Source organism: Benincasa hispida, chromosome 3, assembly GCF_009727055.1.
Source record: "Benincasa hispida cultivar B227 chromosome 3, ASM972705v1, whole genome shotgun sequence".
Taxonomy (NCBI): domain Eukaryota; kingdom Viridiplantae; phylum Streptophyta; class Magnoliopsida; order Cucurbitales; family Cucurbitaceae; genus Benincasa; species Benincasa hispida.
The window spans coordinates 15,139,880-15,159,868 of NC_052351.1; the positions used below are offsets into that span (position 1 = coordinate 15,139,880).

General features: G+C 36.7%; 4 protein-coding genes across 6 annotated transcripts; 3 read left to right on the plus strand and 1 right to left on the minus strand.

Annotated features, from left to right (window-relative positions):
• The first annotated feature begins 204 nt into the window (after positions 1-204).
• Positions 205-749, plus strand: LOC120073464. Its single transcript, XM_039026311.1, has 2 exons — positions 205-367; positions 427-749. Exons 1-2 carry the CDS (start codon positions 205-207, stop codon positions 747-749), a joined length of 486 nt encoding a protein of 161 aa, XP_038882239.1.
• Positions 750-5,104: 4,355 nt separating this feature from the next.
• LOC120074266 (peroxidase 64-like) lies at positions 5,105-6,764 on the plus strand. Its single transcript, XM_039027336.1, has 4 exons — positions 5,105-5,403; positions 5,492-5,680; positions 5,791-5,953; positions 6,130-6,764. Exons 1-4 carry the CDS (start codon positions 5,194-5,196, stop codon positions 6,522-6,524), a joined length of 957 nt encoding a protein of 318 aa, XP_038883264.1. The 5' UTR covers positions 5,105-5,193; the 3' UTR covers positions 6,525-6,764.
• A 252-nt stretch (positions 6,765-7,016) lies between these two features.
• Positions 7,017-9,932, minus strand: LOC120074267 (methyltransferase-like protein 23). Of its 3 annotated transcripts, XR_005480939.1 has the most exons (9): positions 9,396-9,932; positions 9,198-9,302; positions 8,959-9,045; positions 8,737-8,787; positions 8,540-8,633; positions 8,354-8,438; positions 7,995-8,148; positions 7,632-7,731; positions 7,017-7,346 (listed from the first exon to the last, which is right to left on the minus strand). XR_005480939.1 is itself a non-coding variant. In XM_039027339.1 (8 exons), the coding sequence occupies exons 1-8, from the start codon at positions 9,540-9,542 to the stop codon at positions 7,711-7,713; spliced, it is 744 nt and encodes a 247-aa protein (XP_038883267.1). In that variant the 5' UTR covers positions 9,543-9,930; the 3' UTR covers positions 7,370-7,710. The 3 variants fall into 3 exon arrangements, 2 of the variants coding, with proteins under 2 accessions (XP_038883267.1, XP_038883268.1); XM_039027339.1 differs by lacking the exon at positions 7,017-7,346 and having other exon boundaries at positions 7,370-7,731; positions 9,396-9,930; XM_039027340.1 differs by lacking the exons at positions 7,017-7,346; positions 8,737-8,787 and having other exon boundaries at positions 7,370-7,731; positions 9,396-9,927.
• An 843-nt stretch (positions 9,933-10,775) lies between these two features.
• Positions 10,776-17,693, plus strand: LOC120073184 (la-related protein 1C-like). Its single transcript, XM_039025855.1, has 6 exons — positions 10,776-11,634; positions 12,475-13,009; positions 13,086-13,242; positions 13,339-13,429; positions 16,201-16,275; positions 16,642-17,693. Exons 1-6 carry the CDS (start codon positions 11,143-11,145, stop codon positions 16,936-16,938), a joined length of 1,647 nt encoding a protein of 548 aa, XP_038881783.1. The 5' UTR covers positions 10,776-11,142; the 3' UTR covers positions 16,939-17,693.
• Positions 17,694-19,989: the final 2,296 nt, after the last annotated feature.

A 19,989-nucleotide genomic window follows, 5' to 3' on the forward strand; every position in this document is an offset into this window, starting at 1 on the left:
TGATATGTTACGTGTTTGTGTGCTAGAGTTTGCAGGGAGTTAGGACTCTCACCTGCATTTGATAGAGTTTGTCTATAATAATAGTTATCAGGTAACCATTGGCATGTCACCGTTTGAGGCCCTTTATGGGAAGAGTTGTAGGTCACCGTATGCTGGGATGAGGTTGGTGAGCGGAAATTACTAGGACCTGAGTTAGTATAAACCATGAACGAGGCAATACAAAAGATTAGGGCCCGAATGTTAACGGCTCAAAGTAGGCAGAAGAGTTACGCTGATGTTAGGCGTAAGGATCTAGAGTTTGAGGTAGGTGAAAAGGTGTTTCTGAAAGTGGCACCTATGAAGGGAGTGTTGAGGTTTGGCAAGAGAGGTAAGTTGAACCCTCTTTCATCGGGCCATTTGAGATCTTGGAGCGGGTTGGCCCTGTAGCCTACCGGCTGGCCTTGATCCCATCTCTTTCTACAATTCACAATGTTTTTCATGTTTCCATGTTGAGGAAGTACATAGCAGACTCATCTCATGTTGTGGATTATGAGCTTTTTCATTTAAATGAGAACCTGAGCTACGAAGAGGAGCCCATTCGAATCCTGGCCAGGGAAGTGAAAGTTTTGCGCAACAAGAAGATAGTTTTGGTGAAGGTTCTTTGGCAGAATCACCAGTTCGAGGAAGCAATGTGGGAGCGCGAAGACGACATGGGGTGCATTATCCCGAGCTTTTTCAGGATTAGAACTTCGAGGACGAAAATGTCTTAAAGGGGGTAGAATGTAACATCCTGCCATTTAATGAATTTAATTGTTGTTTTTTTTTTTTTTTTTTTTTTAGTGGTACTGATAAATTATATGAGATTTATGTTTTTTAGCTAAGCTAAAATATGATTTAATTATTTGAAATTAATTGAGTTTTATTTTGGCTTGCATTTGGAGATTTGATTATCTATGGAGATAATTAAATATGTTTATTGGATTTTTAAAAGAAAATATATGTAAGTATATATATATTTTGGAAATTTATTAAGGAATTTGTTTTTAAAATGGAAAAGGAAAAAGTTTAGTTTTGTTATTTATACTTAAGGAAAGGTTAAAAAAAAAAAAGAGAAAGGGAAAAAGAAAAAAAAAAGTAAGTTTTCTCTCTCTCTCTCCTCAACCCACGCACGCGCCGTCCCCCTTCTTTTTCCTTCTTCTTCTTCCATTCCTTCCAAACCCTAGCCGCAGCGTCGCCTCGCCAGCGTCAGCATTGTCCCGTCGTAGCGACAGAATGCCGGTCGTCGGCCGCTGCGCCCAACCGTCCAGTTTCGCTTCTACCGCTGCACCCAGTCAAGTCGATGTCGTTCGTCCGCCACTGCCTTTTTGAGATTGGGTAAGAGTTGGATTATTTTGAGCAAAGGTTGGTGTTTGAGTCTTTTTGGAGTGTCACTTGGTGTTTGAAACAATTTTAGTTATTACCCATTGTGTCGACTTTCAGGATTTGGATTTTGGAAGATTCTGGGGCGTTGCTATCAAAGAAAAGACCATTCTTTTCAACGGAGAGTTTTAGTTTGGGTAAGTTTTGTGTAAGTTGGTTGGTTATCCTTTGGACTTGGACCCCGAGGATTTACTTAATTTTATTACCAGTGCCTTCATGTCAGGTGACCTAAATTAGACCTATAAAGTTACTTGGTGGACTATGGAGTATGATTTTGTTTGTCATTATGTTTTGCGTGTTGCATGGCAGTTACAAGTATTATAAGCATGTTCAAATTTCTAATCAGTATTATGATTTTGTTTCAGAAGACCTACGGGTCTAGTTTCATGTTTGACGGTGTGCTTACGGGCCGCTAGACATGCGTGAACCGATAGATTTACGTTCATGTTATTATCATGTTTGACGGTGTACCTACAGGCCGCTAGACATGCATGAGCCAACAGGTTTACGCTCATGTTACTTTTTCATGTTTCATGTTTGACGGCATGCCTACGGGTCACTAGACATGCGTGAGCCGACAGGTTTACGTTCATGTTATTTTCATGTTTTGACGGCGAGCCTACGGGCCGCTAGACATGCGTGAGTCGACGGGTTCACGTTCATGTTATTATCATGTTTGACGGTGTGCCTACGGGCCGCTAGACATGTGTTTCAAGGCAAGATAGTACGTCTTTTGGTTTTCCTTTCATCATCAAAAATCGATGTAGCTGTATGAGCCACGGGCTATCTTTCTTTGCTCGTGGATGCATAGTCTGATCCCGGTAATGAGATCACTTACTGAGTATTTTATACTCATCCTTTATCTTTATTTTTTTCAGGTAAGGGCAAGGACACTCGGGCGACTGACAAGAGGAATCCATGACAGTGCCAAATGAACCAGAATTCGCTTCTGCATTTGACCCTTTATATTTTCGCATGTTTTGTTTTTATTACATTCATGGTTTTATTATATTTTTTTTATTATATATAATTTGTTTGTTGTTAAAAATGATGCCCAGGTTGAACGATTTAAGATTTTGAGATAATGTCAGAACACTTTCTTATATACCTAAAGCAATTCAAAATCATGATTATTCTATTTTAATTTACTTTATTTTCCTCAATGAGAATATTTATGCATTGATCCCCTTTTTAGTAGTCTTAGGAGGTGGGGTTATTACAGTATGATAATTTAAATCTTTGACTTTTAAAGAATGAGAATATAAATTTAAATCTTTAACCTCTAAAAAATGAGAATATACTTACTATCATGACGTTCATCTCATGTTTACCTATTTACATTTCATGACCACTTAAATTGTTTTGGGAAAAAATAATAACAATAAATAACTCATCATGAGTTGGAAAGTATTCTATTCTTTTTTTAGTATTATTATTATTCATATTTTTAAATCTATATCTATTTTTAGAAAGTTATACTTCCATTACTGAAATAATTGACATTTACTTATCTTAGAGTTAGGGATTCAAATTCTTATATTTTCATTGTTGGTATACTAAAAAAAAAAAAAAGTAAGTTCTTCACAGATTTGGTTGAAAATAAACAATACACATGCAAAGTAAGACTTAAAGCTAATAAAAAAGTAATGACAAAAGTAACAGAGACAATTTTAATGACAAAAGTAACAGAGACAATTTTTTTATGTATGTATATAATATGTGTATTATTTACCCATATCCACCATCATTTACTCCTAATTCCATTGAGAAACTTATAAAATTGAAAGGATATATATGGTATATTTACTTTTTGGGCCCATAAATTGATGCCACACGCTTTTTACTTTCCCAAAAGGCTTTGTTTAGAAGAGATGTCAAAGTTCAAATAATTGCACCAAAAATGTAAATTTTTTTCATTAATAACCAGGCAGGTGTATGATTTGACTACAATTAACAATGCAATAAGCTTAAATATCAAGCTATAAACAAACTAGAAAGCTCTATCCCAACTACCTATTATTCAAAGAGATTCCTAATTTTAAATCAATGTGTTATAATTTGATGAGTTAGATTAATCCATGCAAATGCAAATAATTCAAATCCTTGGTACAAAAAAATAAAATGTTTGTTAAAGTGTAGTTGTCACATTTTCCCCTTTTTAACTTTCAAAATATATGTGTTTTACAATAGTATTTGATCTTGACCAATTCCATTTATTACCTTGAATTATATATGGGTTAGTTTCATCAAAGGATATATTACTAAGTACAACTGAACATTTGTATAACATTTTCTTGTTCACATTTTTGTTATCTTTGGCACAATTAATCCTTTTCATGCCTTAGAGGCTTAGACATAAATTGGAATGAATCTACCTTTAGATTCCATACCAATGGAATTTCTCACAAGTTTGTTTAGAGGATATAAATTACAGCCACAGTAAAGTAGCTTAGAACAAGCTTCTTATTTTCTTCTAATGAAACAAAAAAGCATGATAACTAAAGATGAATTAGATAACCATTTTTTATCAAACATATGTGGTTTTTATTTAACCAAAGAATTAAAGTAGGAAAACTAAATGTTATCAGGTGGACTTAAGACAACTCTTCCACGAAATAATATCTATCAAATTCTTATAAACAGACAGACGTTATCACCATTTACAAACTAAGTAATATTTTCACAACCTTCCAAGGATCATAATTATAAATTCATAATAGTTAAATTACAAATTTGGTCCTTATAGTTTGAAGAAAGTTAGAATTTAGCTCCAATTGCTTTGATTGGAGATGTGCTACGCGGTCTCTTTTGTGATGCCTATAGAAAGAAAAAAATAGTCGTAATTTTGAAGAGAAATATGCTTTTTTTTTATTCTTTTTGGGCTTTTGTTCAACATGTCGCCTCTTGATAGTGCACAAATCACATCAAATTCTTTTGTATTTATAGTCTTTGGATGATTTTTAACCATTAGAACTTTTCTTCATTAGCTCTTTGGGGAGGGGTCTTCTCAATCTCTTGCCCTTAGGTTGTTCTTCCGTTTCCCAATGAAATATACATGGTTGTTTCTTATCAAATAAATAAATGTTAATTCGAATTTAGTTTTTATGGTTTGATAGAACCTTATAAATAGTCTTTATGCTTTGATAAAAACCATTTATATGAGAGTTTTATGAAACCATCAAAACTAAATTCCAATTATAGACCATAGAGATTAACCTCCAAATTATAGGACGGAATTTACAACTTTAACTTAAAGTTTATAAAATTCGATCAAGCCTGTTAAAAGAAAACGTTGCAATCTACCCTTTAATGATTTGAGTGTAGCATACCTTTTTACTTTATAAATGTAGAAAACTTCGACCCCTTCAAAACCGTGTTTTGTTAAAGTGCACCAAATTATTTGGGACCAACTAAAAGATGCCAAAAACTACAACAAGAGGATGGTAAAACCTTTTTGGGTTTCAAAATCTTTTATTTTATCCAAAGCAAACATAATTACCAAAATTTTGCATGATTTTGTCCCTCTCCCAAGTCCAAAAGTTGAGGTTCAAAGAGCAACAGCAGCCAGTGTCGTGCATGTTGTTGGATCAGCATTGCTTCAGAATCACTTCTCCATTATTTGCATTGATGTTCAACGTCTGGGGGCCGCTATCATGTCACGGCTTTGTATCCTAACTCTTCTATCACCCTTTCATTTCCTATAAATAACCACACAATCTCAACTTTAATGTACCAACACTCGCTTTGTTTAATAAAGAGAGATTGTAGTAGCTTTTGTACCTGTATTTGTAGGTCATGGCCTCCTTTGCTGTGGAATTCTCACATTTTGCAATTCTTTTGCTGTCTGTTTTGTCTTTGGGGAGTTCACTGAGCTTAGACTACTACGAGAAGACATGCCCTGGTGCCGACTTTATTGTTACTAAAGCTGTCAGGGCTGCGGCTTACAAAGACAAGACTGTTCCTGCTGCACTCCTCCGGATGCACTTTCATGACTGCTTTATTAGGGTATTCTATTCTCTTTAGAATTCTCAGCATGTTTAAACTTCTCTGTGTTTTTGACAAAACTAAACTGGTTTTGTTTGCTTGGTTGAAGGGTTGCGATGCATCTATACTGCTGAATTCAGTAGGCAACAACAAAGCTGAGAAAGATGGGCCACCCAATTTGTCTTTGCACTCGTTTTTTGTGATCGACAATGCGAAGAACGAACTGGAATCCTATTGCCCTGGTGTTGTCTCTTGTGCTGATATCTTGGCTCTGGCGGCAAGGGATGCGGTCGTGCTTGTAAGAAAACATACAACTCAATTGACTTTTTGCCTTGCAAACAAGATGGTTTGAAATTATGAAGTCCAAAACTCTCTCTAAAAGGGTATACTTTTGTGTCTGTCTTGTAGTCTGGAGGTCCAACATGGGATGTTCCTAAAGGGAGAAAGGATGGAAGGATATCAAAGGCTAGCGAAACGATACAATTGCCATCTCCAAGCTTCAACATTTCTCAGCTGCAGCAGAGCTTCTCACAAAGGGGATTATCCTTGGACGACCTAGTTGCTCTTTCAGGTAAACCACATACAAATTCAAAATCAGGATGAAAATGTCAACACTGAAACGTCAACAAATATCCAACAATATCGTTCAGCATAAAATATGATTAAAGAAAGAAGAAAGCTAAACTATTAAAGATATTCTTATAAAGCATAAGCATGACAGTAGACTCAATATTATATATAATGCAGGAGGACACACCTTAGGATTTGCTCATTGCTCATCCTTTCAAGGTAGAATCCGCAACTTCAGTCCAGCCAGCAACGTCGACCCTGAAATGAATCCATCCTTCGCAGCAAGCCTAAGAAACATGTGCCCAGTAAACAATAAAGCAAAAAATGCTGGCTCTAACATGGATACTTCCCCAACCACATTTGACAACAATTATTACAGACTGATACTACAAAAGAAGGGTCTGTTTTCTTCTGATCAAGCTCTACTCAACTTTCCTAAGACCAATAATCTTGTTTATAAGTTTGCAAGCTCAAAGGAAGCTTTTAACCGTGCATTTGTTAATTCTATGATCAAGATGAGTAGCATCACCGGAGGTCAGGAGATCAGGAAGAATTGTAGGGCAGTGAACTAAAAGCTACTCCTAATTGTGTGTCTCGTTTGCTAGCTTTTATTCAGTACTGTTGAAATCACAGTACAAGTGTCTTCTTCTTCTTTTTTTTATGAGAAAAAGAAAAAAAGAAGAAGAACAACATCAATTATTCTCCTTTTTTTATACAAGGTTCTTCTTTTATGTTATCACCAATGGGATGCCTTTATTTTTGCCTGTATTCTCAGCTGTCTCCAATTAGAGAAAAAGTTCCCATTATTGCGATGTCTCTACTCTCTACTACCTGCATCCACTCACCACATCTATTTTTAGATTCACCAACTCATACCCAACTGAACTTTATGGATAAGAATATAATAGGATTCAGATTTAAGCTACTTCATTAAAGCTCAATACACCTGAAAACAATAAAATTTTATGCAGGAAACCCGGCAGGGAAGAGAAGTCGAATCAGGATAGTCATTATGAATGTTCCAAAAACTTAATTCCAACTTGATACCACAAATGGGCATACAGTTATCCAACTTCCATCTTTTATGGGGGTGGTGGAGACTAGATCATGAATTAATAAAAGTTATTGTACAACTTATAAGAAAGTCTCGAAAGTATTAAACATAGATTTGGCAACAACAAACAACAACCAAATTACTTGATTCAACTCCCTCCCCCTCTCCTGGCAGATTTGTCGGCAGATGAAGAATAGTAAAGTGTTGGGTGAATGATGAGTCACAATGTTTTTTTTTTCAGCTGACACCTGCCGGCAATTTAGCACGCCACTGCCTCAGGGAACTGTGATAAATGTTGTTCAACTTCACATTATGGACCCACAACTATGCAAATGGATAACTGATAAGGCAGTGACAAGTTAGTTATTCGCCATCCTCAATAGGACAGGAAAAGAAAAACTGTTGGCTTACTGATGGTTTGTAATTTACAATAGCTCCTTTTAATACATGTAATAGAACTCCCAAAAATCAGGTATTTCATGCAATACAAGTTATACATAATTAACGTTTCAGCTTGCACGAATGCACTAGTTTTCACAAGGGTTATCTAAAAAAATTCAAACAATATTCTATTCAACTTATTACAAGGTTGCCTAAAATAGACGGGGAACATATTCTCACTCACATCAAAGTGGGCAAAGACTAATGAATTTAACAACTCCACCAAACACTTGTAAACTTCCACCACACACTTGTAAACTTCGTCATTTCATCATAGAATTCTCCTGTTACAAGTAAAATATTATAAATCGAGGTTACCAAACTCATCTTTAAAAAAAAATGCAAATATGCAAATATGTCAACTTGAGCATAGCTTATCTATAGGATATTAGAGCATATACCCTCAACCAAGAGATTATCTAGAGGATATTAGAGCATAGCTTATCTAGAGGATATTAGAGCATATGCCCTCAACCAAGAGGTTAAGGTCTCTCATCCCATATGTACTAAAAAAGACTTGCACAAATTAATAAATGCATTACGTTACCTTGACTGGTTCGGAATTGAGAACAATCTCAGCCAATTGAATATTGCCACTCAGCTTTGCTGCCTTTTGCGATGGCATGAATGCAAAGCCATCAACAAGCTTTTCGCACTTCAACCCCCATTTGACCATCAAGAACTCAATCAGATGGTGCCCGCTATACAATTTGAAAGATAGTAAATTGGTAAAGGTCGAAAACTATAATAATGATGATGATAATAGTCACAATTATGATCGAATAGTTCTCATAAAAAATAAAAAATAAAAAGATAATAATCACAATCATAACCATCGTGACCATGGCACCGTCAATTCCGCCCCCCTTCCCCCGTCATGCAAGAAAATATTAACTATCAAATTACCTGCGATTGTGGTAGGTTGTAATAAAAATTGACCCCGGTGAATTTTGGAGAAGAAAGGCCACGGTAGAAAAGAGATCATCAAATGCTTCCAGACAAAATTCAAACTTAAATTTCAGCAAATTCAAATTCGATAAACATGCAAAAGTGGAGAGGCAACTAAATCCCAAATTGATCGTAGGGTCCTACCACTGTTTTCGTACAATACATCAGCCCCAATTATGATTGTAGGTCGTAGATCGAATATTGATATGTCCCAGACCCCCCATGTAAGTCCCATTATCTGCACGTACAAGAAACTCTTCACTATGCAAGATCGTTAAGATGCAAATCGTTCTCTCAAAAGAAAAAATTAGCAAGAAAAATAATACAAGCAATGCATTTACGTTACACTTTAGATTATTCAGGTCACAAACTTTCCTGATATTGTCTAGCACCTGCAGATTGAAGAGTCGGCCATCAGAAAGAATATGAAGATCAAGCATCTAACTGCCCATGATGCTCGAATTAATATAGCCATTGACAATCTCTTCCCCATGATTTTACAGTTGGCGCATGAAGTGAAACTTATATTATGTTGAGGAACAGTAACTAAGACGAAGCTATACCTCCACTCTATTAGCATCATCAGTCAAGGTGACATTAGCGCCCAATTTAGCCGCAACCAATCCAGGCAATGAAGTACCAGCACCAAGCTGCAACCAATTCGGAGGTCACAGAATCATCCTAGCCATTAAACTTCCCCGTTATAACACAATCAAGCAGATTACCCTAACTCAACTGATTATTTACATTCAGGAGAACTCATTGGAGACGGAATGAAAGGAAATTAATAACACGCGAGTACCTCAACGACATTAGCACCAACAAATCGCGTTTTCTGCTGCCAAATATACTCGGCCAGAATAATACTACAGGGCCACACATAAAGGCCGTATTCCTCTTCCATATTCTGCAGTTTCATCGCAATTACGCAAAGCATTTATCGAAGTTTCTCCGTCCACATAAAATTTAAAAAAATAAATGGAAGGGGAGTATCGGATACCTCGATGATAGCAATGGAGAATACCGATTTCCCGGCATCGTCTTCGAAAACATGATGAGATACAGTCGTCATGGAGGGATCGGCCGGCTCGTCGGAATCACCATCTTCCATGCCGCTCCCCGGCGATGGCCGATTGAAATTTGACATCTGCTTTCGATTAACGGGAGCACGTGCACGATGAAGTATAACTGAAGACTTCCAGTTTTCGGTTAAAAACTGAACCAATTGGTTCTGGTTCCAATAGGATCGATCACTTTAACAACCGATTTTGCTTTCCTTTTGCAGTTGTAGCACCGTAAGACAGAGAGTGGAGAGGTGGCCGTGAGAGAGAGGTGGCGGCGACAGTATATAGGTGGCCGTGAGAGAGTGAGGAGCGGCGACAGTAGCAGGCTGTGGAGGTAGGGCCGGGTCAAACAGAAACTGTTAAACAGATGGTTATTTATTTATTCGTACGGATAACCATTTTCCAAGGGCATAATTGAAATTTAGTCCATGATTTAAATTGAACGCAGTAAAGAGGAATGGAAGGGGAAGGAAGAGGAAGTATACCATTTAGAATTAAAGTGGTAAATTCACTTGAGAATTGATTTTGAAACTCGAGATTATTTTTTATTTTCTCCATGCAATTGTCCCATCAGTCCTCTAAATTATCGAGTTTATATTCATTTTGAGTGACGTAAAATTAAGATGATTAATGACTTGATATCACACATCTCAAGTTTTTTTTAAATAACAAAATATGCATGTTTGTCATTGTCAATAACTTGTCAATTATCCATATTAACCTATCATGATTTTGAGAGGATAAAATTAAACTCATCCGTACGATAGTATTCTCACATGCTAGTTTTTTCTTCTCTCCCACATGTTTATGCTTGTACTCCTCCTCTCTCCCTTGCACTTGTGCTAGTATTCAATTAATCAAATTCAAAATAGGACTCTTCCCTATTCACTCTATGGTATTATCATTGGTCGTGCTCATTTTAACTCTCTCATCTTCACTCTGAACTTTTCATTAATGATGTAGGAAGGATAGTATGGATAATTAATACATTGCTATATAAAATTAAGACGGACATTAATCATTCAAAATTTAGTTATATTTAAAAGAAAATAAAAATAAATTTATTTATATCTTAATTTAAGATTAATGTAAAATTTATTATTTGTAAGAAACGAAACTATTCTTCGTATTCCTCTCCAATCATGGCGGTCATTTTTCATCACTAAATTCCTTATATATATATATCACAAATTCTCTTTCCGACAAAAATTGGTAATGAAATTGGGCCGGAATGAAGTCGAACGAAGCCCATAAACAAAATAGCAGACGAGGGGCATTATCGTAATCATGCATGCACATAAACCAGGCAAGGGCAAAGTATCCTGAGAATTTCGAGTGAGAAGCAACCAAAAAAGAGGAGAGAGAAAGAGAGAGACAAGCGTTTCAGAGAGAGAGAGAATTCTTGTTCTGAGCCGTCTCCGCTGCTCCTCCCTCCCACAAACCCCTTCATCTTCGTCTCTCTCTTTCTCTTTCCGTGATCTGATCGCTGAAATTTTTGGAAATTCCTTCACATTTTCGAATCCTTTTCGTCGTCGTTGTTGTTTCTTGATTCCAGCTCTTTAACTCGACGAAAGTTTTTTGATCGCTTTTGTACATTTCCCCCCTTTTGTTCATCGATTAACCTTTCGACTTCGCGCTCAGAAAACCCTAACTCGCAGTTTTTTTGTTTGTTTGTTTGTTGTTATGGCTGCTACTAATTTATCTGATAACAATCCTGCAATGGCCACCGCCCCCGCCCATCATTCTCGTCACTCCGGTCAAAACGTAAGTAGCCCTAAATCACGCCGCTCCACTCGCCCAGTGTCGTCGCCGTGGACTCAGATTGTCCGTGGTGAGTTGGAAATTCCTGCTGTTGTTCCGTCTTCTCCAGCGAACATGACATCTTCGGCGGCTATTGTTGAACCGCGTTCTTCTTTCCCTTCTTCTTCACCGTCCTCTTCTTTAGCTGTGGAAGAACCAGCTGGAGCTGAGAGATCAGAGAGTGGGAATGAGTCACTGTCCAATGCGGGAAATAAGCCCGCCTGGAATAAGCTGTCTAATGGGGCCGTGGAGGTAGGGCCTGTTATGGGGGCTGTATCTTGGCCAGCCTTATCAGAGTCCACTCGGTTTTCAACTAAATCGTCTTTGGAATCACCGAAAGATTCAGTGGATGGATCTATTGGCCCTGCATGCGAGGTTCTGACCTTTCATTTTCTCACGTAGTTTTTAGTTGGTTTTGTTAAAATAAGGATGCGTGCTAAAAATTTAAATATTCAGTTACAATGTCGTTTTTCTTTGGAACCTGAACCCGAAATACGTTTTACATTGAAATGATTTGTTTTGAGTGATCTATTTCAGTATCTCGGCCATGCTGATGAAGGCAACTTGTGCTTGCGTGGTTTTGGGCTAATACACGCACACACGTATTTCTTGTATTCATTATCAATCAAAGTCAGGGGTAAGGCTAGCATATATTTACTTGGGGAATAAGTTAGGGTTGGGATAAAAGGGTCATGGAAGTCAGTTTAGGCCTTATGGTATTCTTTGCTTGTTGGTTGAAGGTATTATGTAGTAGCAATTAGGAATATTTGATATAATCGATTACATTAGGAATATTTGATATAATCGATTAAACCAAACGATGTCAACTCTCCACAGTTTTGGTTTTATGTAATATTTGATACTGTCGATGAACTAAAAGATGTTAACCCTGCCACCTTCTTTATTCTTTGTAACGGCATTCTTCATTTGGCCAATTCACTATGTTCTCATGAATAAAACAGATAGAATGGGCGATCTCATCATTACAATGCTGCATCGATACTCTACTGTGTTGGCCCTGTTGAACAAGGACATACATGGTTACTGATTAATGATTATTTTATTTGCTATATTTTTTTGTTCTTTTTGAACATTTTGAAAACGGGTGATCAGTTTATTGATAATTGGTTGTTGCCTCATAGTTTTTGCTTAAATTAATCAATGTTAATAATTACTTTGAACTTTCATTTACATCTTTCTTCATTTTGTAATCAGGGGATAGGGAATCCACCATCCTTGCCATATAAAGAATGTAATAGTGCAAGTCCAATTTCGAATCCAAATCCAAATCCAGCTCCAACTCCGACACTAACTCCAACCCTAACTCCAACTCATCGTCAGAAGTCGATGAAACGTAGTGGTGCTAGCAATTCACACAGTGGTGGTGTCTCTCAACAGTCGACAACTCCAGGTTCCATAATTGATACAACTCCTAGTAATCCATCCTCTAAGGAGCACATTCAGAGGAGTTCATTTGCTTCGCAATCACAAAATGATCATAGCTATCAACATCAACGTAATTCATTTAGTCGTCGTGGGTCTGGTTATCCACGTGGTGATAGTTCTCACCATCACAATCATGGCTCCAGGCGTGATCATGATCGTGGAAACCATGATTGGAATCCCCATCGTAATTATGGACAGCCTCAGAGAGTTGTTCAAAGATATATAAGGCCTCCACCCCCCCCTAGTAATGCTACCTTTGTTCCTTCATCTATGAGGCCTCTTGGGGGTCCTATACCTTTCCACGGTAAAATATACGCTGCTTTTGTGAGGTTTATGGTTTTTATCATGTGAACTTGCTTAACGCTTGAGTCTATTTGCAGAATTTGTGCCTCCAGTGGTATATGTCGCAGCTCCTCCTCAGGAGGCCCTTAGAAGTGTACCTTTTGTGGCTCCAATACCACCTAACGCAGTGTTTTTTCCTGCTTCAGACCCTCAGTTATATGCTAGGATAGTCCATCAGATAGAATACTATTTCAGGTGTTTTTTTTATGTTATATATGTTTAACAGATTACTAAATTTGTGGTTTTCCTTATCATCTTTATCTTGTGTTGGAATTTTGAAATTAATTGCAGCGATGGGAACTTAGTAAAAGATACTTTCTTGAGAGGGAAGATGGATGAAGATGGATGGGTTCCAATTCATTTGGTGGCCAGCTTCAAAATGGTAGGTAAATTAAGGGAATTGAGAACTGAGGTTCTTTCCCCACCCTCTCTCTCTGTCTCTTTTTTTTCTCTCAATTTTATTCTGTTTTTATATACATGATAATAATTATATAATTTTTACTCTTTTTCTATTATATTTAACCCACGTTTTATTTTTAGTATGGTGCTCATTTTCCAGTTATGGGTCTCTCCTAGCCTCTATACTTTATTTCGGAAATGTGATTTACTAAAAAGGAATGCTCCATAGGTAATGAGTGTATTATTAAGGCAATCCCAACCGCACGCCTGAGGTGAGAGGCAAGGCGACTTGGGGTTTAGTTGCCTCTTGAAGTGCTTGGGCAAGTGTCTTCAGTCAGGCACTCGCCCAACAGCCGTCTCGATATGCTTTTGGTGCCTTTGCCATTGATGGAAACAAGCACCCAACTGTTATGCTACTTTTTTTCTTTAAAAAAAATGCTTCATACCCACAAAACCAAATCTAAGAAGCTCGGGAAAAAGGCCTATATATGGACTTCCTATGAACTCTTCAATTTCTTAATATTTTCAAATTCTCTTCTTCATTCTTCCCTTCGATTTCATCTTTGAACTAGTCATCAGTCATCACTTCTTAAAATGAGAGTACTTTTTCTTCTTCAAGGTTTTTCCAATTATTTCAATGGCTTTCAGTCGGTGAGTGGGTGAGGTTTCTTCACTTGGTCACCGTTTCCCTTTTGTTGATCAGTGGGTAAAGTTTCTTCCACTTTTCTTGTCTTATTATTCAGTCTGTGGTTAAGCTTTTTATTTATTCTCTGTCTTTCTTCATTCTTTTGAAGTTTGTTTCTTAAATAAAACTTCAATTAATTTAATCAATATAATTATAAAATTATATTTTATATTATAATTTTTAGTAGGTTGGGTTTGCATTTTGCTTCTTCAGCATTAGCAGTGGCCAGTGAGGTGGTTTTAAGTTTATTTTGTACTGTTTTTTTTTTAATAGGATGGGAGAAGTGGAGCACAAACGCAACATTATAGTTTGAAATAGTTTGATAGGTTATGACCAGACCCTAGGTTGCCTCATCCTTTTGTTGCCTCTCGCTTTGAGGCAACCAATCAAGGGGCTTGTCGCCTTAAGGTGTAATCCAGTTTGAGGCTTAATTAACAACAAATATACATAATTTGTCAACATAGCAACATAGTTTACTGAAGTTTAGTTGTATGCTTATCTATACAAATTTGCCTGTGTTTTAAGTGTGATGTAGTTGTCATATCTTTGCAACTGGCTTTTTAAGGTTTGCTCTTGTTATGTTCCCATCATTATATGAGGCTTGTCTTCTTTCTTACCAGGCATATCATTCTTACTGCCACAGTTTTTAGGGTTCCTGGGAATTGTGGATTGTTTTGCAATATTTTTATTTTATTTTATTTTATTTTGTTTGAGAAGGAACAATATTTTTTTATATGATATATGAAAGATATGGAGTGGGACGAACTATTACGGTTGGCCTAAATCATATTTACGAAAGGATTTAGAATAGGGTACGCCAAGAGGAAATCAAGGGTTTTAACGAAGTCCCAAAGTTCAAATCATTGAGAAATTTTTTTAAACATTTTTCTGTTCCTCTCCAATTTAAACTTCCAAACAACGGTCAAAAGTGTTGTTAGCCACAAAGATTTTGCTTTCCTTTTCCTAAGGTGGTGTCAACATGGGTTGCCCAAAAGCTTCAAGGGTCATTTTTCATAATAGTTAGGCAGCTCTTTAGGTGTGGCTCTTTTGGGGACATCATCAACAAAGGTCCCATATAATTTTTGACCTTGGAAGAACCTCCTTTGGCTAGAGTAAAGGACCCAGTGTGTTTTTTAAAAGCTGAAGGTGCAATAAAGTGCAATAGTCTCTTAGGGCTTAAGTGCAAGGCACAAAAAGAAGTACTACTCTCTTTTGTGAGGCGTACTATATATAAAAGTACTACATTAAGAAGAGAAAGCTTAGTTGAAGTGGAAATATAAAGGAAAAAAAAGATCCTTAAACTCAAGAAATTTTGCATTTAAGCTTAGTAAATTTGATTTTTTTAGTTAATAAAGAAGGAACCCTCAATTATTACTATTCTTTAAATATAATGAAAAAGCCCCAAGATCCGGGGCTTTGAGCCTCGTGGCTTCACAGAAAGTGCACGCTTGAAGCATGCCTTATTTTGTGAGCCTCACCTTTTCAAGGCAAGATGCTAAACCTGGGCCTTGAGCCTAGGTGCACACCCGAGAGGGCTTCTTAAAACACTGAAAGGACCTGATCAAATATTTAGGCAAAGCCACTTGGTCATTTATAGTCTTTAGCTATTATGAGGCAGCCACTTTCAGTGAAGGTTCAAATTGAGGATGATCCGTTAGTTTATTAAAACATGGAACTCTTTTCTTTTTCTCTGTTTCTTTTTTCTTTTTTCTTTTTTGAAGATATTTGAGCTGTGACGTGTGAGCGTACTTCTCTGAAGTTAGGGTAGAATGTTCTCTATGAGGATATGTTAGATAGGGTTGTTAATGCACCCTGGTTATGAGGCTTAGTTATGGTTTCCTCTACCCTAGGCCCTTAGGCTGTCTTGTTCGTTCTTTTGCTGCTATAAAAATTTCTTATGCTTTCCTATCAGGGAAAAAATATCAAATAGTTTCTTTTGATAGATCTTATGAATTGGCTGGGTGTGAAATGAAGCCGCTTATCATGGAAGTGTTTGGACTTATTGTGTGAATGAGGGTGCAAACACTCCGGCTGAGGGTTTTTATATCATCTTTTTGACTTTTTTGCAGGTTCGATCTCTAACTGACAATATCCCAGTAATATTGGATGCGTTGCGGATGATATCCACTTCATTAGAAGTACAGGTTAGTTGTGGATTCTCAATTTGTTTCGTTATTCTCTGTGGGAAGTTGTTTTTGTTTTTTGCTTGTGTTTTTGTTTTTGTTTTTTGTGTGGAGGGGTGATTATTAAGTCTGCAATGGGGAGTTTTGTGTTGGAACTTGGGATATCTTAGCCATCTTATCTATATAACTGGGAGGTTTGAGCGGCCTCTTCAAGTATTTTGGGATTTGGTCTAAGTTTGAAGAATTAAATTTGTCAAAACACACCTGAAAAAGGGTGATTGAGCCCCACCGGTGCTGTAAGAAGTTTGCATCCTCACAGTGTAACAAGTTAAAAGAAAGTAATCTCATATTGTTCTCTAATTTTGTATTTGAACTACTGTATCTTAGGGGGATAAGGTGAGGAGGCGAAATGATTATAGCAAATGGATAATGCTACCTTCAACTCAAACTTCTAATGACGTTGCCCCATTAAGCCCAGCAAACTCCAGTCAAGATTTGCTGGCTGCTGGTGTTCAGAGTATCACGTTAGAGACTTACAGCGGTACAGAAAGTTGGGGTGATTTCCATGTCGAGGCTCTGCAAAGTCAATCACCTCGGAATTTCAATAGCCAGTCACAGCCCTTAGGTACAGGCAAGCCAAATATTGGCACAGGTTTGGATCACTCCTTTTCTGCAAGGAATTAGACCTTATACATGCTGAAGCCCATGTCTTTTATGAGAACAAAAACAAAAACATATTTACATATATGGGTAGTAGAAACTATGGAGATAAGTTATAACACTGGGTTCTGTTAAATATGGATGCCTTCTTGATGCACGATGAATCTTTTTTCTCTCGTGCGCCTTGGTAAAGAAGGCAAACTGTGGCAAATAAGGAGGCAAAATGAAGGTAGTAAAAAAGAGAAATAACTCTAGAAAGATAAAAATTACTCAAAACATTTTCTTTTAACGGGGCAACTAAAGGGATCCATTTATGGTTTTGTGGGATGTTGCCTTTGCCTTTGTTACTTAAATTTATTCTCTTTGTGCTCCTTGGTGATGGGCAATACTTTTGCCATGGAGAATCTTGATTGCTTCTCCATGCTGGTGCCCCCAGCTGGTTTTTCTTTTTGATATCCTTGGAGGCAGAAAACCTTGAGTCGTCAGGAAAAAGACAAAAATGGTTCTGCAAAGGAAGTAAAGATGCTGGCTGATCTTCTTCGTCGTTAATTTATAGAGATTGGCCGTCTTTGGATGCTCTGATTGCAGCTCTGCTCCATCTTGAAGACTTTTTCTTTTTTCTTTTTCTCCCTTTTTTTTTCTCTCAAGACTTATCTTTTGCTCTCTAAATGTCAAATGGAATAACTTTGCATACTTTTTTAATATTAGACTGCATAAAATGTGCCTCTGTGGATACAGGTTCTGGTTGGCGCATCTTGTTATGAACTTTATTTCCCATTTGTCATTCTCTCAGGCCCTTTTTTTTTTTTTTTTTTTTTTTTAAGTTAAAATACCATTTTCAGCTTGTATTTTGAAGTTTGTTCAATTTCATTCCCATATGAACGTCTAATTTTAATCTCTATATTTTCAATAGATCTTAAATTTTTGATTTTTTATTTTTCCAAAATTTTTAGTACAAATATTAATAGGTAATGAAAAGTTTTTTTTAATTAATTGACAATAAGATGGGACTAAATTTAAGATTTATTGAAACATTTATGCGTGACTAAGTTTGAACAAAATGATATTTTAATTTTCTTTTGAATTTTCTTTTCCATTTTTGATCGTTTGAAAGCAGCTTATATTTCCTATGGATAATATATCATGTAGAAATATTTTAACATTCTTCGGATTTGGAGTTTAACATTTTGAAGGTGTTTTTGTCTAATCAGAATGATTATTTCTCAAATTATTGAGTGATTTTTTCTTGTACGTCAAAAGAGTTTATCAAGTGCTTAATTTGAAAATTTTTAATATAACATATTTGGTTTTTTTTAGTACAATGGGAGGTTTGGGGATTTGAATCATATACTTCGTGGTACTAGTTATAACCACCCAAATTTTTATTATACTTCTAGAACGTTACTATATGTGTGTTTATGTTTGAAAATAATTTCTCATAATAATAATAATAATAAAAAATGAAACTTTTATTTTTTTTAAATAAAACTCAAATACTAAAATCTTGAAAATACTATTTAAGGTACCCTTTATTTTAGAATGAATTGAATAAATAAACAAATTAATAATTGGACGAATGAAATAACTAAGAGTTTTAATATGCTAGACTCTTAAATTAGTTCTTATCAAATGACAACTAGTCATTCGTCAGTTTGTCTTTATCTTTATCTGATAAACATGAAGGGAAGTGGATGAGTATATAAATATATCTAGTAAGTAACCGACTATTGGACTCATTAGGTGAATTATTAGGTTTCTATCAAGACTAGTTGCACATTACGTAGCATAGGTATAGGCACAGGCATAAGCATAAAGGGCGAATCCAGAGGCACGCTTTCATAGGTAGTGACACAGAGGGACATAGTCATGAATATAAGTGGTGATCCCAAGGGGTACTATGTTGGGGATGATGTCCTAAACTCTCGTTGGGTCCTGTAGTTTGTAAACACAGTTTTGAACAAACGCTTTGATGTAATAATATATGATATTTTCTTCACTTTTGTCTATGGAACATTGGATGTTTTAATTGCTTTACCACAAATCAATAAATTAAGATCCCTGATTGTTGTTTGTAACTTAGCATGTATGTGGAGAGTGGAGACATAAAGGTGGATCATGTCTTAAGTGATAACCAAAATGGTCTATAGTATATGATATAGAAGGGGAATCTTATCCTGGTAACGCTACGGATGCGGCCCGCTTTGTAGAATAGTTACAAGTGTTGTGACTTTCTATAGATGGTCTGATCTTGATCATTCATGTGGAGACATGCGAGCGGGGGCGTCCTACACAAAGGAGTTTGTATAAGACCGGACCACGAAGTATTATAGTCTCGTTATATAACGTCATTCATGATAGAGACTTCACTTCACTAGGATGACCATAGATAACATGACCTCAATCCTGAGTGAGTTGGGAACTTCTGCCTTTGAGAGCGGTCCTTTGATTTGCATGGGTGCGTGTGATTAGATTGCTGACTCAAACCTACCAGTTTGGGGATTCGTCTGATTTGGGAGTTGAGAACTTAGCTACACAAGATGGAATTCACTCCTTCCCGAACCAGGGGTAAGTAGATAGATTGCTCCCTTAAGGGCTGATTCCGGGGCTTGAACGATGTGGCGCCACACACCTTCTTATGGCCCGAGAGATGCCACACATAGTAGGACTATGATGTATTGTTCATTAGAGGGATCGGTGGTACTTAAGAAGTTAGGGGAAAAACGATAAATTGGCCCAACTGTACTTACGAGCATCTATGAAAGGTTATCGTACTGTTGATTGGTTATGTTCGATGGACACAAAAATATATCTGTGGTGAGAAGAGTGCAGTTATCAGTCTTTAGTGGAATGCCTGGTAGTTAATGGATGGTGCATCTCGTGGCTAAAGAGTTTAGTCAGCTATTCACGTATCGTTGGAGCTTCTAGCCATAGCATAAGGTCCCCTTGGTAGCTCAATGGATTCAAGTTGAGAATCAGTTTTTGGGTCAGTTTGAAGTGTTCAAATTGACAAGAAGGAGTTTGATTATATATGATATGATTGAACTGGTCAATTCTATATGATATAGTTGACATGAT

Bases quoted from the DNA above. Each gene is read 5' to 3' on its own strand.
- LOC120074266 (XM_039027336.1), top strand. From the start codon at position 5,194: ATGGCCTCCTTTGCTGTGGAATTCTCACATTTTGCAATTCTTTTGCTG. The intron at 5,681-5,790 runs GTAAGAAAACAT...TCTGTCTTGTAG, and splicing joins CAAGGGATGCGGTCGTGCTT to TCTGGAGGTCCAACATGGGA. The intron at 5,954-6,129 runs GTAAACCACATA...TATATAATGCAG, and splicing joins CGACCTAGTTGCTCTTTCAG to GAGGACACACCTTAGGATTT.
- LOC120073464 (XM_039026311.1), top strand. From the start codon at position 205: ATGAACGAGGCAATACAAAAGATTAGGGCCCGAATGTTAACGGCTCAA. The intron at 368-426 runs GTAAGTTGAACC...TTGGCCCTGTAG, and splicing joins GTTGAGGTTTGGCAAGAGAG to CCTACCGGCTGGCCTTGATC.
- LOC120074267 (XM_039027339.1), bottom strand. From the start codon at position 9,542: ATGTCAAATTTCAATCGGCCATCGCCGGGGAGCGGCATGGAAGATGGT. The intron at 8,439-8,539 runs GTAGGACCCTAC...TTTGTCTGGAAG, and splicing joins TGTATTGTACGAAAACAGTG to CATTTGATGATCTCTTTTCT. The intron at 7,732-7,994 runs GTAACGTAATGC...TACTTGTAACAG, and splicing joins TCAATTCCGAACCAGTCAAG to GAGAATTCTATGATGAAATG.
- LOC120073184 (XM_039025855.1), top strand. From the start codon at position 11,143: ATGGCTGCTACTAATTTATCTGATAACAATCCTGCAATGGCCACCGCC. The intron at 11,635-12,474 runs GTTCTGACCTTT...TTTTGTAATCAG, and splicing joins CTATTGGCCCTGCATGCGAG to GGGATAGGGAATCCACCATC. The intron at 16,276-16,641 runs GTTAGTTGTGGA...ACTGTATCTTAG, and splicing joins CCACTTCATTAGAAGTACAG to GGGGATAAGGTGAGGAGGCG.